The 15,000-nt window shown below is 46.3% G+C and overlaps 1 protein-coding gene across 1 annotated transcript in view; it reads left to right on the top strand.

Moving 5' to 3' along the window:
- Nucleotides 1-15,000, top strand: part of LOC115533583 (contactin-associated protein-like 5) — a 71,596-nt gene that overhangs the window by 31,579 nt on the left and 25,017 nt on the right. Inside the window, exons 4-12 of the mRNA XM_030344145.1 lie at nucleotides 84-231; nucleotides 3,205-3,417; nucleotides 4,067-4,254; nucleotides 4,728-4,871; nucleotides 6,858-7,152; nucleotides 9,892-10,035; nucleotides 11,338-11,509; nucleotides 13,389-13,495; nucleotides 14,560-14,679. Of these exons, the coding sequence (XP_030200005.1) occupies nucleotides 84-231; nucleotides 3,205-3,417; nucleotides 4,067-4,254; nucleotides 4,728-4,871; nucleotides 6,858-7,152; nucleotides 9,892-10,035; nucleotides 11,338-11,509; nucleotides 13,389-13,495; nucleotides 14,560-14,679 (1,531 nt within the window). The remainder of the gene's footprint in view (nucleotides 1-83; nucleotides 232-3,204; nucleotides 3,418-4,066; nucleotides 4,255-4,727; nucleotides 4,872-6,857; nucleotides 7,153-9,891; nucleotides 10,036-11,337; nucleotides 11,510-13,388; nucleotides 13,496-14,559; nucleotides 14,680-15,000) is intronic.

A 15,000-nucleotide genomic window follows, 5' to 3' on the forward strand; every position in this document is an offset into this window, starting at 1 on the left:
TCTTTATCTCTCTCTCTCTCTCTCTCTCTCTCTCTCTCTCTCTCTCTCTCTCTCTCTCTCTCTCTCTCTCTCCCTCTGTGCAGAGGCTGCCTGGGAATATGAACTCTGAGGCCGTGGTGCAGAACAAGCTCTCCCATTCCATCAGAACACGTTTCCTGCGGCTGCTCCCTCTGGACTGGAACCCCAGTGGCTGGCTGGGCCTCAGAGTGGAGGTGTACGGCTGTGCCTACAGTGAGTCTCCACCGGCCTGACAGCTTCTAAAGCACCCACACTAGTAGGAGCACACACACAAACAGATACACACGCACACACATGCACAAACATACACACACACACACACACACACACACACACACACACACACACACACACACACACACACACACACACACACACACACACACACACACACACACACACACACATTCCTCTTGACTCCTTACTCTTTCTGTAGTTCTGATAGGAATGCATTGGATATCTGTGGGAACATGATGAACCATTCCTAAAACGTTTTAATAAGACAAGCATCAAAACGCAAGCCTTGTGAGACCACCCAGATATTGAGGTGTGTGTTCAGCCTGGCCTTCAGTAGGAAGCAATTGATTTCCAAATATGGGCACGGCTTTAGTTAACAAAATACAGACGGTATTTAATAGCTATTGGCCCTATTGCTCTCTTTGCCCTTGCCGTAACCAGTTGGAAGCAGAGCAAGAACATATTTTCCTCTGCGAAAAAAGCCTTCCTTGACGATTTGATTTGAACGTTGTTATTCAGACTATTTTGGATAAAACCGTTTTGATTGCACCAAAGATAGCTCCACTTTTGGCGGTCTGGCATTGCTCGTTCGTTGGAACAGGAACTTCCTCCCCTAAGCGCTGATTGAACACATAATTTGTACATTCTTGGAAAATCTTCTCAAATGCACTTTCAACTGACAGTATTAACTACTCCTATCCATTCCTATTCGTTTATTGCACTGCATGCAGATCCAAATAGAACATATGGATAGACAGCTGCCATTTAGTTTTTATGATAAAAGTCACTAATATTGGCATAACATCCATATTTTCTACCAACAGTTGCCTGGACAGAATTTCATTTTTTTTTTACTTTAGGGAAAAGTATTAGAGTGTTATAAATAAAAGATGCATGTATGGGTTCAAGAATCAAATCATATGTTGCACATATAATGGATTAATGTAGGGATATGGCGAAGGCATTATGATTACGACATAATTTAATGCTCTTATCAACCATAATAAGTCAATCTGATGATTAGCGCATCTCATATTTAATCAGTCATGGTAATCCAGTGTTTCATTGGTCGTCGTGAAGCTGCCACATGTTTTCTCTCGCCTGCGTATGCATTCCAGAGCATCGTAATCATGCTATGATTATGACTATTAAGACGTCACATGAGAAGCACGGATAGCAGGGGTGATGGACATTTTGTGGGTTTTGGCTGCGCTGGGGGTTTGGCAGGGGGCGGTGCTTGGGAGAATGCGTGGTGTATACAGAGGCTTGTGAGGTGGCACACACACACACACACACACACACACACACACACAGACAACAGCTTCTGCAGAGTTGCGAGGCAGCAAACTGCTGTTCTAGCTGATACAAAATAAATATAACAGAAGCGAGGGATTAGGGGGAGGTGTGGTGGGGAGGGGGGAAGGGAGGGGCGTAGGGTGTGACGGCGACTCCTCTGCCACACGTAGCACGATGCCCCTGAACGGGGATGAGCCAGTGAATTACTGCCCTGTGAAAGACAGTTCTAATTATCCCTGAGTGAGCAGTTTTATAATGCCCCAACCGTTCCGCCACGCTGTTCCCCGTCGTATTAATGTTGGATGAGCGTGCTCGCGCCACGGTTATGAATGCTGCATGACGCGCAGCCCGCCTCCTATGTTCCGCGCTAATGCAAAAAGAACACTCGCGCTAGCTTTCGGCGGCTAACAAAGACAGCTGAGGGGAGAGCGACCGCACCTGTGCAATACCGTTGTGTGTGTGCGTCAAGGATGATGAAGGTGCACTTACACCAGAGGGTGTGGGGTTGTTCTGTAGAGGAGATTCTCTTTTCCGATGAGAACTCCCTCAGGGATGATGATGATGATGATGACGACCAGATGACGACGACGGTTGAGATTTGCGAGGCTTTTTAAATCATTAAAGGGCATGCCTATAAGCCGTGCATGTACAATGAAATATTGAGAGGTGGGATATACTTTGTATAACTGTGAACATTTGATGGTAGCAAATTATATTTATCTGCACAGACATAATAGAAAATCTGGGAAAGTGTTTCCATCAGGGAAATGGAAGTGTTGACACATTTCACTTGCTAACATGTCATGAACACATCGGACATCATATCATTCAATGCAATATAATTATATTCTTGCTATGGCAAGTGAGAGCATATGTGTGTATTTTATACCTGCAGAGCAGTCCTTTCTAAACGGTAAAAAAAAAAAAGGAGAAACATGCCATGAATGTCTTTCTCTTGTTAGAGGCAACAGGCTGGGAAATAAAAATAAAGATGACTAACGTTTGAAATGATTTGTGCAAGTATTGAGAAGAAAAGAGCAACAGAGTTCGTGATGGGCGGTTTTATCTTAGTGGATGGTGTAAGTGTTTAGTTGTGTCCACTCTGTTGGTACTGGTCTGGTTCGGTCTTTTAAGGACAGGGTTGGGGCTAGTTATTTGTAGGCTACCTTCTTTTTCATCTCGCCTCCCTTAAAGAAGCTCACCTGCACTAGTACTCACACTCCTGTTGAGACTACAATCAAATAAAACACTCATGTCTTTGCAAACATTTCCCCTGTCAAAGCACCACTGGGGTTATTTCTTTGCATGTTTTTTTTTTTATTGAGAACGGAATACTCCTGGGAGCAAGGGGCGCTTTCAAAAGGCTGCATTCACTCCTGTTGATGAAAACAATAATAAACGCGTGAAAAGAAATATGAAACACAACTCAAGTCCCATATAGAAGGTTTCAAGTACAATCCCATCGCCGCCTGTACAGATGTGAAGCACTGCTTCAGCCTGGCTTTCAACAGATGGGATGTGATATATATATATATTTATACATATTTTAATAAACACTGCATCAGCAGCTCCAGATGCAGGAGGCGACACTTCTCCCAAGCGTCTTCATTTCATTCAATTTGTTTAACATTCCCTCATGGATCTCCGTTGCAGAATCGTACGTGGCAGACTTTGACGGCCGCAGCTCCCTGCTCTACCGATTCAACCAGAAGTCCATGTCCACGGTGAAGGACGTGGTCTCCCTGCGCTTCAAGAGCCGGCAGGCCGAGGGGGTGCTGCTGCACGGGGAGGGCCAGAGGGGAGACTACATCACCCTGGAGCTCCACCGCGGCCGGCTGGCGCTCTACCTCAACCTGGACGAGAGGGGTGAGGGCCGGGGAGGGGGGTGTTGAAAATGGGGGAGGTAGTATTGAAAGCCCTGTTTTGTAACCATCTAGAGGTTGGTGTTTGTTTGTGTGTGAGTGTGTGTGTGTGTGTGTACGTGTGTGTGTGTGTGTATAATTGTGGGTGTGGGTGTGTGTACGTGGGTGTGTGTGTGTGTGTGTGTGTGTGCATGTATGTGCGATGTACATACTACATTTGTACAAAAAGTATGAGCGTGCTTGTGTGATAGTGTTTGTGTGTGTGAGTCCTACATACTCCATTTGTACACAAGTGTGAGTTTATTTGTGATTGGGTGTTTACATGTGTGTGTGTGTGTGTGTGTGTGTGTGTGTGTGTGTGTGTGTGTGTGTGTGTGTGTGTGTGTGTGTGTGTGTGTGTGTGTGTGTGTGTGTGTGTGTGATCCCATCTGTGCGGTGTGAGTGTGTGTCTTTCATTCTTTGCCTTTCCAATTACCTCAGCACCTGAGCTCCAATGACTCGGTGGCCTCAGCCATTTAAAGGTTCACTCTGGGGGGATCTGAACACGCTGCAAAAAAAAAAGAAGCTAAACTCCTAAAGACACCACCAGCCTTGCCCAGCTTCTCCAGTATTTATGCCCCGTTTCTCTTCCTCGCATTGCGGCCGCGTTCCAGACGACACAAGGCTGAGATCCAGCGGTGGGCGTAGCGTGGCGGTCTCTCTGGGCAGCCTTCTGGACGACCAGCACTGGCACTCGGTCCTCATCGAGCGCTTCAACAAGCAGGTCAACCTCACGGTGGACTCCCACACACAGCACTTCCGCACCAAGGGAGAAGGGGACTCCCTGGAGGTGGACTATGAGGTATGTTTCCCATGCAAACACACATCACACCTTCCGACCTGTGGACGGGTATTTTTAGATGCATTTTTAATTCGGATGCAGCTGAGCGTGTGGCGAGCGATAACAGCATCAACAGCGACGAGAATGCAATGTCTCTGCTCCTATACTGTTACAACACGCCCCGCACACGTATCAGGTTGATTTCCAAACGTGTTTGGGCAGCACTTTTCGTTGCTGGAATTAGATGGTACAGTCACTATAATTATACTGAGTCACGTACATACCACAATTGGTAATCCACAGTTTGTAACTTCAATACAAACAGAGGAAAAAAAAATAATTAAATAACAATAATAACGATTAAGGAACAATATTGCTGGAATGATTGAAATTATTTTTGGATTAAATCGAATGTGTCTTAGGACAGCTGTACAACAACCAGAAGCCGCCTTTAAAAGGCATGGCTAATGCCAGATCCCTCTTTTCTTTCCAAGTTAAGTTTTGGGGGTATCCCCCTTCCCGGCAAGCCTGGCACCTTCATCAGGAAGAACTTCCACGGCTGCATTGAGAACCTGTACTACAACGGGATCAACATCATCGACCTGGCCAAGAGACGCAAGCCCCAGATATACAGCGTGGTGAGAGCCTGTTCCCATCGCCAACATGCTGCATTCCCTTCCACTGCACTTCTAATGTCATCCATTATGCAGGCCCTTCTTCATTAAAGCAGCGGAGTGGAAGGGCAAAAACAAAGAATTTTTCTTATTCCCTCCGCCGAATGTCACCTTTATTTACCCCATGCTCAGCCTTGCTGTGAGTGTTAGGGCCAGGTGCTACTTATCCAGCGGTACCTTGCTACCGCAACACAATCAAATATATTTAGAGGTGGTAGGTCACGCAGAGTACGCCGGAGGGCAGCAGATGTAAACACTGTTGGAACAAGCAAATATACACACTCGAAAACTAACCACAAAAGTCCCCAGCAGGGGTTCAATCCAAGGTCCTCCTTTAGTTGTTGGGCATCGGAGTTAACTATCGAGACAATGCCTCATTCTGGGCTTCCTCTCAGCCGAATCAACGAAGAGGGACAGCGAAGAGAGCGCTATAGCGGGTAACAACGCTAATTACAAGCCATTACATGCAAGGCGGGAGGGGGGGGTCACTGGAGGAGAGGGGGGCTCATGGTGGAGGAGAGGGTGGGTGGGGTGAGGGGGGGGGGGGGGGGGTTGGTGCGTAGAGGTGCAAAGGAAGGGCGTGGAGAAGGTCGAGGGAGGGAAGGGTGGGGTGGATGTGGCGGTGGATCTTTTGGTGTAAAGCACACAAGAGGGACAAAGAGATGGAAAGTGGAATTGCCTTTGGTCCCACTTTAGAAGGAGGGCGAGGCCTGGTTGTGCGCTGTGTTGGGACGGAGTCGGGGGGGCTGGGGGAGTGTATCCACTGATCCGTGCCAGCGTAAGTTATTATTACCTCCCACCTCTAGCCCGGAGGTGACTTGCATTATTGAAGTTAGCCCACCGCCCCTCCCCACCAGTCCCCAACTCCCCCCCCCCTCGCCTCCTTCTCACACACACACACACACTCAGACACACACACACACACACACACACACACACACCTTCCCTCCACTCTCACACCTCGCTCCTCTCGCCTGGTTCGATCCACACCGTCCTGGCTAGACGATGACCCGGGCGGACTCCTTTGAACGCAGCTGGACGTCGCGCACGTGGAGCCGCGCACGTGGAACCACGCACGGCGGTCGCGGGGCGGGCGGCGGCGAGCCGAAGCGCGCTCGGTCCACTTTGATACCATCTGACACCTAATGTATTCCGACTGAACGTGGTGTATGCTTGCCAGCCTTTTCCTTGCGATTGGCCCTGAGCGTTTCCCGCGAGGAACCGCAGATGGTCGGACTCTGAAACGGGCACTCTCATCTTTTACCCTCCTCCCCGGGTCTGAGGGGATCGATGGCGGCCATGCGCAGTACGCCACCGCTGGCGTGACCTTTCCGCCGCCGCCTGCCAAAAGGCGGCTCTCCTCTGTTCTCTTCCTGCTGTCCCTGGGCGTTTCCGTTGCGTATGGGGGTGACATTTAACCCACTTCCCTGCAGTGTCACCGTCCCGGCCTAACCCAGTACCCCGTCCTTTTGTCTGTCTGTCTGACTGTCTGTCTGTCTGTCAATTTGAAGTTACATCATTTTCCCTCTCTTCCTGCATGATCTTCTTCAATCTAGATCAGGGCCGCTGGAAAATAAGAACAATCGGATACCTCTATTGTTATACGCGTGGCTGACTTGGGAGAAGATTATTTTCATCATGCTGAAAACCTCATACTGAAGTTTGAGTCGACCAATTCAAACGCAGTGAACCGGTCATTGTTTTTACAGATATTGTCTTTCTATTGCCGAGAGAGACATTGCAATAATTGTGCGCGCGTGTGACTGACTGTCTGTCTGGCTGCCTGGTTCAGCCATTTAATGAAGCAAGAACCGGGAGGGATTTGCAGCTACTTTGGAGGATTCAAATATGTATTCACGTCTGTTTAATTAAACAGTATTGCAAATAGAGTTGATCTCGACTCCGGGGATGGCAAGGTGACACTGCACTCTGTCTCGCTCTGGTCTCCAGGGCAACGTGACCTTCTCCTGCTCAGAGCCCCAGCAGGCTGCCGCCACCTTCCTGAGCTCCAGCGCCAGTTTCCTGTCGCTCCCGGCAACGGTGGCGGCGGCGGCGGCGGCCGTTGCGGGCGGCACGGGGGGAGCGTTCTCGCTGCGCTTCCAGTTCCGGACGTGGAACGCCGACGGGCTGCTGCTCTCGGTCCGTCTGGCCCCCGAGCCCCAGAGAGTGGAACTGCAGATCAGCGGAAGCCGGCTGCGTCTCACCCTCCACACCTCTGCCCAGCAGAAGTCCCAGGTCTCTACTGGTGAGGGGCGCCAGACACACACACACACACTCGTACAACCACAAACACACACACACACACACACACACACACACACACACACACACACACACACACACACACACACACACACACACACACTCAGACAGACATGCACACACACAGACTTGTGATTGCCCAAACCAGGGCACCGCAGCTTGAAATGAAATAGCCAAATATAGACTACACCACATTATTTCTATGCGAAAGTGGGCGTCACTTCTGCGGTGACATTCGTGATTTTGCATGAAAAAAAATAAACATACTTTGACATGGAAAATGTAAGCTTGCAAGGCATATCTTTTTGTTGCACCACTGAGAAAGGAAATTGTGTAATTTGTTTGCAAGGATCCTGGGGAAAAGATTTAGCTAAGGTCTAAATATCGTGCTTGGCATGCAATACTTGAAATACTGCAGAATCCCATCCATCAAACCGAGTTCTGAATCTAGGTCTGCTCAGCAGTGGAAACCCACGCCAGAGTTTTCTATGTTAACTGTTTGTGTGTGTATGTGTGTGTGTGTGTGTGTGTGTGTGTGTGTGTGTGTGTGTGTGTGTGTGTGTGTGTGTGTGTGTGTGTGTGTGTGTGTGTGTGTGTGTGTGTGTGCACATGCGTGTGTCTGCTTGCATGTGCATGTGTGTTTGTGTGCGCTTTTGTGTGGGCGAGTGTGTGTGAATATATCTGTGTGTGTGTGTATGTGTGTGTATGTGTGTATGTGTGTGGGTGTGAGCGCATGCCTGTGTCTAAGTATGACCTCTGGCCAAAAGCGGATTTAGTGTAGATTTTAGGATCCTGTTTGCCAACATGGGCTCCAGTTTCTCTTACAGAATCAAAACATTTTGCTCCATACTTGCACTTGATGTGGTTGTCAAGTTTGCGATCATAAAATATTAATAATTAGCTGTATTTTTTGAAGGTGCCTCATTATGAAGTCATTTTGAAGATATATTTCATAATGTCTTAATATTCAGTATGTATTCTGCATTTTATTAAGAGTTTTGCTTGAATAACAGTATATAATTAACAGATCTGATAATGTTAAATTTTATCAATGATTATCAACACCATATGTAGACGCAAATAGTCTGCATATTTATATAAATATATGTTAAGTGTATGCAACTGCATAGGTTGCACACTTCTTTCGCATAGTGAATGTATGCTTTAAGTACAAGAGACAGTACCAGAACAGATAACCCACCCAGATTTGTAGTTAGAGCTGGGTTTTTTTTCTCTCTCTCTCTCTCTCTCTCTCTCTCTCTCTCTCTCTCTCTCTCTCTCTCTCTCTCTCTCTCTCTCTCTCTCTCTCTCTCTCCCCTCTCTCTCTCTGCTGATTTTTTTTTGAAAAAAGCCTTTTCTATTTGTTGTCTTTACAAACTGTGCATTGCTCCTAGAACTCGATGTCACACTGTCTGAGAGCAATCACTGGGATGGTATGCCTCTCCCCTATCAATTCTCTCTCTAGTCCGTAGGTTATTCTCAAGATGTGAGGGTTGGCCCGATCTGATTTCATGTAATATACTTTTGAAGATTATGATAAAACTCTCAATTTGTATCATATCACCCCTTCTAGTGGATGGATTGATGTATGTTAGATGTTTATCTTTAACTTTTAATAGTTTCAAACAAAGGTTGGTGACGGATTGGGCAGAATTGTAATAAATAATTTAGAGCAGGAAGAAGAAGACGGTTGACATGAAATAGTTACATTGTGTGTGTTTTAGAGTCATCAATGGAACAGCGATCATCGAAGCAGTTGAACTTTCGGTTAAAAACCCCCACTCCCTTCCCTCCACCCCATCCATCCCCCAGCCCCATCGTCCCAAGGAGAGATGGGCTTGGCTTGGCTTTGGTTTTGGTCCATTTTTCGGAAACAGCACAAATGATGAATAATGCATAAGAATGGATTGAGTCACTCACGGCTGTTTCTTCGGCCTTGCTGGAGGGGGGAGCCGTTCTTCTCTGGGCATCAGCGTCTGTGGGCCCCTGTGGGGCCGATCACTCCCTGCAACAACGGCCAGATGTGATCAAGTACAAGCAGAGGTCACCCTCCATCTGTTGCAGGTTCCGGCGCTTTTGTTTTATTTATTTATATTCCCAGAGATGTGTGTTATCACCAGGTGCACCATTTTTTTCTTCTTTTTGTTCCTTTTTTTTTTTTTCGTTTGTTCCAGACAATAACTGTGTGAAATCCGCCGGTTGGTTTAATTGTAATTGAATGTAAATTCGCAGAGATGACCCGCACCTCTCCCGGTCTCCCTCACCTCTCTAGCAGATGGTTAGAGCTGAGAGGATTTGCAAAGGCAACCAACAGAGAGGAACAACCCAGACGACCTTGAATGTCGGGCCTTGCGTTTCCTTAAAAACAAAAGCAACAAGAATTGAAAACAAATGTAATAAAAAAAAACGTGTTTGTGAGTTTGGTGCCACATATTCCTGTGGGAGGGTGGAACAAACATCAGAAAGAAATGCAATCAAAAGCGCTGTGAGGAAATGCCGAGCACAGTTTGACCACGAAAAATGTCCCTTTCTCTTTCCCAGTTATATTTGGCATACCATGCGTAACATTTCAAGTACAAGTAGATCTTACCCAATGATGAAAAGCTGGAATAGAGCACAAAAACAACGCAGTTTTGTAGGTACGGAAGAAAACAGCCAAAACCAATGCTTATGAATTGCTCAAGGCCTACGAGGTAAAACTGTTCAAACTCTCTGTCAACAGGGCACAGATTGAACGATGGATTGTGGCACTCGGTAACCCTGGACACACAAAACCACCAGATCAGCCTGAGCCTGGACAATGAACCAGCGTCCACTGTGGAACTAGGAGAGCGTTTGGACGCCGTGGACCATGTTTATCTTGGAGGTGAGTCTCTTTTGGGAGTTTTGTCACCACTTGCTGGGTTTTGAGTTGCGTTCAAGTGGTTTTTTGTATCTATTGTATCTTATACTCCAGCCTCCATATGTAGACAATAATATAAAGTACAGAATACTTTATCTTACAGAGCACACCCCATGGCCTGACATCCCCTTACCATATTAGTATGGATCCTCAGTTCATTTTTTATTTCCAAGGGGCGTTATCAACGGGAGCATACCAAGAGGCCGATGAATGCAATTGGAAAGAATTACAACCAACCATTTCAAAAGCCGTTTGGGACTGCGCCAACACATATATCTTATCAACAAAAGCTTTAGACGTAGTTGTTTGTTCTTCTTTTAGAGGAAATATGCCGTCCAGTTAGTTTAATACTGTCGCAACAGCTGAATCAACAGACCGTTCGACATCAGTGGCCGCCATCTTGGTTGTTTACAATAACACCTCAACGGAGCTCCTTTGTTCGGTCATCCTATCAAATAATACGATATTTGATACGAATACCCGAACCTCGTATTAGATAAACGGTCGGCTGGACATCTGTCTGAGCGGTAAGGGGGGCAGACCATCTGAAGATTCGTCTCGTTCACAGGCTACACACCTTTGAAAGAAGAACTTGAAAAATCGACATCTATTTTGTCGTTTATGTAAATTAGCTTTTGTTGAGGAAAATATGAATTTAACTATAGTACAAACGATGTGAGAATAACACACTTGATTAAAATCTTGATTTGTTGACAAACATAATTGAAATATTTGGATGATATTTTGGATGAATGATATCGGGAATGCTGCACGTGAAAACCGACAACGAAGCTCTTTCCATTCATTTATTTATTTCTCTGCTTCTAAATCCAAACTGCTGCTAAGCAAAGATTTACTTATTATTGCTACAGAGCTTCAGCTTCCATTGCCTTGCCTTGTAAATCTCAAATCTTCTGGTGGTGGCATTTTACTAAGCCTCTCTTAAAGCCGTCACTTGCATAATACAGTCGTGCTGGTTTTGATGTTGCTGTCTCTATTTTCACCAGCACTATATCCCCTGCACAGATGTTGAAATCGCCACACAACTGTCACTCCAATAAATACAGCCATACCATTTTATCAGTAAAATACCAGTTGTGTAGACGGGTTTGCATTCTGTTGCCAGCGGACAACAGCCAAACACAATCTCCTCTTATAACTTTACCATATTTTCCGAGGCCCGTTTTTCTTTGTTCAAAGTAATTCAGTTGAAGCTCTTACGACAGGAGCCGGATACATGAAAAACCTACCGTTGTGTTTCATTAGGTTGCCCTTCATCAACAAGCACCTCTTACTGTGAGAACCCTACCACGGCGTTTCAGGGCTGCATGCGGCTTATAGTCATCAACGGCCGGCCCACCAGCCTCCACGACGTCCAGCATGGCCTCCTGGGGAACTACAACGGCCTTAGCTTTGACATGTGCGCCATTCATGACAGGTATGACAATTTGACCAAGGGTCGTGAACTTAAGAAAAGTTTTGTAACCAGGATGCGATGGGTTAGGGCTTTTTGGTGGCGGGTTGTAATGATCAAAAATTCACAGGCGACTTTCTGCAAGGCTTCTGTTTTTTCTCTGTGACGGCTGAGCGTCATAAGAGAAATACAGCACAAGACTCTGAAAGATGATCCGTTTTTGTATCCGTTTATCAACAACTGTTAGTGTTAATATGTGACACTGAGAATGGTGACCTCCTCACTGAATGACGCTGAGCAGATGCTGATTACCAGAAAACCCTTTTATTTTCTCTATGTGTTCTTGTGTATGTGGCTTTGTCTCTTTGTATAAGTGTGTGTGTGTGTGTGTGTGTGTGTGTGTGTGTGTGTGTGTGTGTGTGTGTGTGTGTGTGTGTGTGTGTGTGTGTGTGTGTGTATGCGAGTGTGTGTCTGTGTGTCTGTGGGTGGTTCTATGAGTGTGTCCATGTGTCTGTGTGCGTGTCTCTGTTTTTGTGTGTATGTGTTTTGGCTCTGTCTAAGTGTGTGTGTGTGTGTGTGTGTGTGCGTGTGTGTGTGTGTGTGTGTGTGTGTGTGTGTGTGTGTGTGTGTGTGTGTGTGTGTGTGTGTGTGTGTGTGTGTGTGTGTGTGTGTGTGTGTGTGTGTGTGTGTGTGAAAGAGCTCGCATAACACATGTAACAACCTCCAAATTCCCTCTGTCTGCCATTTTATGCAAGTGTTGGTGTTGGTCACGTGCAATGCTCATTAGCTAAATCTAGGCTGTGTTCCTCAGCTATTCCTTCATCCTTCTGCCTTTTCCCCCACCTTCAAAAGTCTGAAACCACCCGTTTCTCTGCGAGGGAGGGGCGGGCCTTACCCAGCCACTGGAGATAATGGCTTTTTGCTCCACTGCTCTTTCTACTGCGTTAGTGCTAAAGCTTCATTGCCCCTTTTATTATAGAGGGGAGAACTCTGCGTGCCGGGTGGCATAATTTCAGCGGTTAACAAAGGCCCCATTCCATGTCTAAAGAAAAGGAAACTCACAGAAATTATTAAACCTACACCTGAGACTGCCAGGCAGTCGAATGGCACCGCGGCATTTAACAGCGGAATGGAAGCCGTCCTGTGTTGATAAATGAAGGCTCACGTAGGAAATCCTAAGGCAGAGTAATGTAAATGCATAACAAAGGGACTGAACTCATTTATGGAGGCTTGAATAGAAAGTCAGACTGCAATTTAAGAAATGTGCGCACTGTGCAAACAGCTCAAGAGAGGAGGAGGCATTTTAATTTGAATGATTGTTTGTCCTCACTCGGTTGAAAAGGAACATGATCCTTTCTTTCACCTCTCAAGGTTGCATTATCTACCATTGACCCAACTTATTAGCAAAATTGAAAAAGGGGTTGCCAAACAAGTATATGTTTGATGGGCTCTCCAGTGTCACCCTCCATTTCTATCTTTGCTGCTAATTAAATCAATCTAAACGCATGTGTCTAAATACTCGTATCAATATTCTATTAGCATACATTAGCAGGCAATGCAGGATGTTATTTCGGAAGTGTAAACATTTGCCTTTCCTTCTACTTCTCTCCCACGTGTGTGATTACAATTCGCTAGGGGCCCGTATATTCCACCATTAAACAGGAAGCATTGTTATCTTTCTGAAACGATTCATATGGGATTCAAGGATGCCAAACGACATTGCAGTTTAAAGAGCCATGTCCTTCACGATACTATTTCATATTGAATGGTGCAATACAAATATAGTAACCGATTTTGAATCCGACCTTTATCTTTTATCGGGCATTTTTGAATCTCGTACGTATATCGAATCACCAACCGTCTAGTGATTGTTTATTTTCACTTTCTCTTCCATGTCTGCCAGATGTCTGCCGAACCTGTGCGAGCACGGAGGCCAGTGCTCCCAGAGCTGGAGCTCTTTCCACTGTGACTGCTCGGGAACTGGGTACTCGGGGGCCACCTGCCACAACTGTACGTTGGACACCCTTTGGCATCTCCTTGCCTAACAAACACCCAGCTATGTAGAGAGAGCGAGAGATGGGAAAACATGTTCTTGATGGTTCGGTGTCATTGAGGGGGCATCCCCTGGGGAAATTGATATGTCTTGTGTTTGCCAAACAAACAATCCTCCACAAAATAAAGGCGCAACAAACGGCTTTTTAAACAACAAACAACATGGTGGTTTTAATTGGGTCTCCTTCTGATGTTGCACTATTCGTCTATGGATAGACTAATGTACAGGATAAACATGTGTTAAAGCAGCTACTTGGTTTGCGCTGCTGCTGGCTTCCGTTTGTCATTGACATGCCAGCGATTCTTGATCATAGTCACTTGTACCCGCAATAATATGTCACATACTATATCACGGATGCATACATAAAGCTAGCGAAAAGAAGACTCCTAAAATACAGAGTTTCACTTCAATAGCTCAAAACGTAGCAGCTGGCGAGATGTCATGCTGCCTCCGTTGAGCCATGAAAATGAGATTGAGTGGAAAATATCCATCCATCACCAGCCTAATTCCAAGGCGTAGGGAGGAAAGAAACACAGTTATCTCTACACGCCGGTTCTAGGTTATACCTGAGCCCAGCCAGCCGGAGAGAGGAGCTGTGCAGGCAGTTCAACATGGAACGCAAAGAAGTTAATCTGTGCCAGGGGGGGGATGTTAGACTCCTCTGGGACTCGTGAATCTGCCTCCTGAATGTAGTCAAGAATGGCCCTTTCTCCTCATTATCACCCAAGTCCTTGTCATCGTTGTTTTTGCCCCTATTTATTTATGTTTTCTACGTGCGCTTCTGATTTACTATTAGGAAACCTTGCAGCAGTATCAAACCAACCCCCACACACACCCCAACCCCCTCTATCCCCCCCCCCCCACCCTCCGTGGGGATGTAACCTTTCTTCCTCTTTCATTTTTTTTTGTCTTTTTCTCTCTCTGTTATTAACCATCACTCTGAGCCATCGCGCTCTGTGAGCCGGCGTTTGTGTGTATGAAATGCGCCCTGAAAAACTAATTCGCCCTGCCTTGCCACCAGCCCTCTACGAGTCGTCCTGCGAGGCCTACAAACTGACAGGCAGCTCCTCGGGCTACTACTCCATTGATCCGGATGGCAGCGGACCCCTGGGGCCCGCGCGGGTCTACTGCAACATGACGGGTGAGCTCACCGCATTCCCCCTCTGTGTCCACTAGTGCTGGTGCAGCCTGACGTCCGCCTCCATGTCAGAAGTGTAGGAGCATAAGAATGATACGGGTCGTCTTGGTGTTTTGATCATTGCTTACTGTTTAATCGTTCACTCTTTTTCATTATCGGTCGACCTTGTTGCGTTTGATTTCTGATTCCAGAAATGGCTGAATAAAGTTCTGTTTAGCCTAGGTGACGGTATATTTTACGATTATTTATGATTTTACATTACTACAACTCTCTCGAGTCAACACGAAAAAAAGATCCCATGATGCATTCTGATGAGCAAGCCCT

The sequence above is a fragment of the Gadus morhua genome, chromosome 20 (genome assembly GCF_902167405.1).
Source record: "Gadus morhua chromosome 20, gadMor3.0, whole genome shotgun sequence".
Classification (NCBI taxonomy): Eukaryota; Metazoa; Chordata; class Actinopteri; order Gadiformes; family Gadidae; genus Gadus; species Gadus morhua.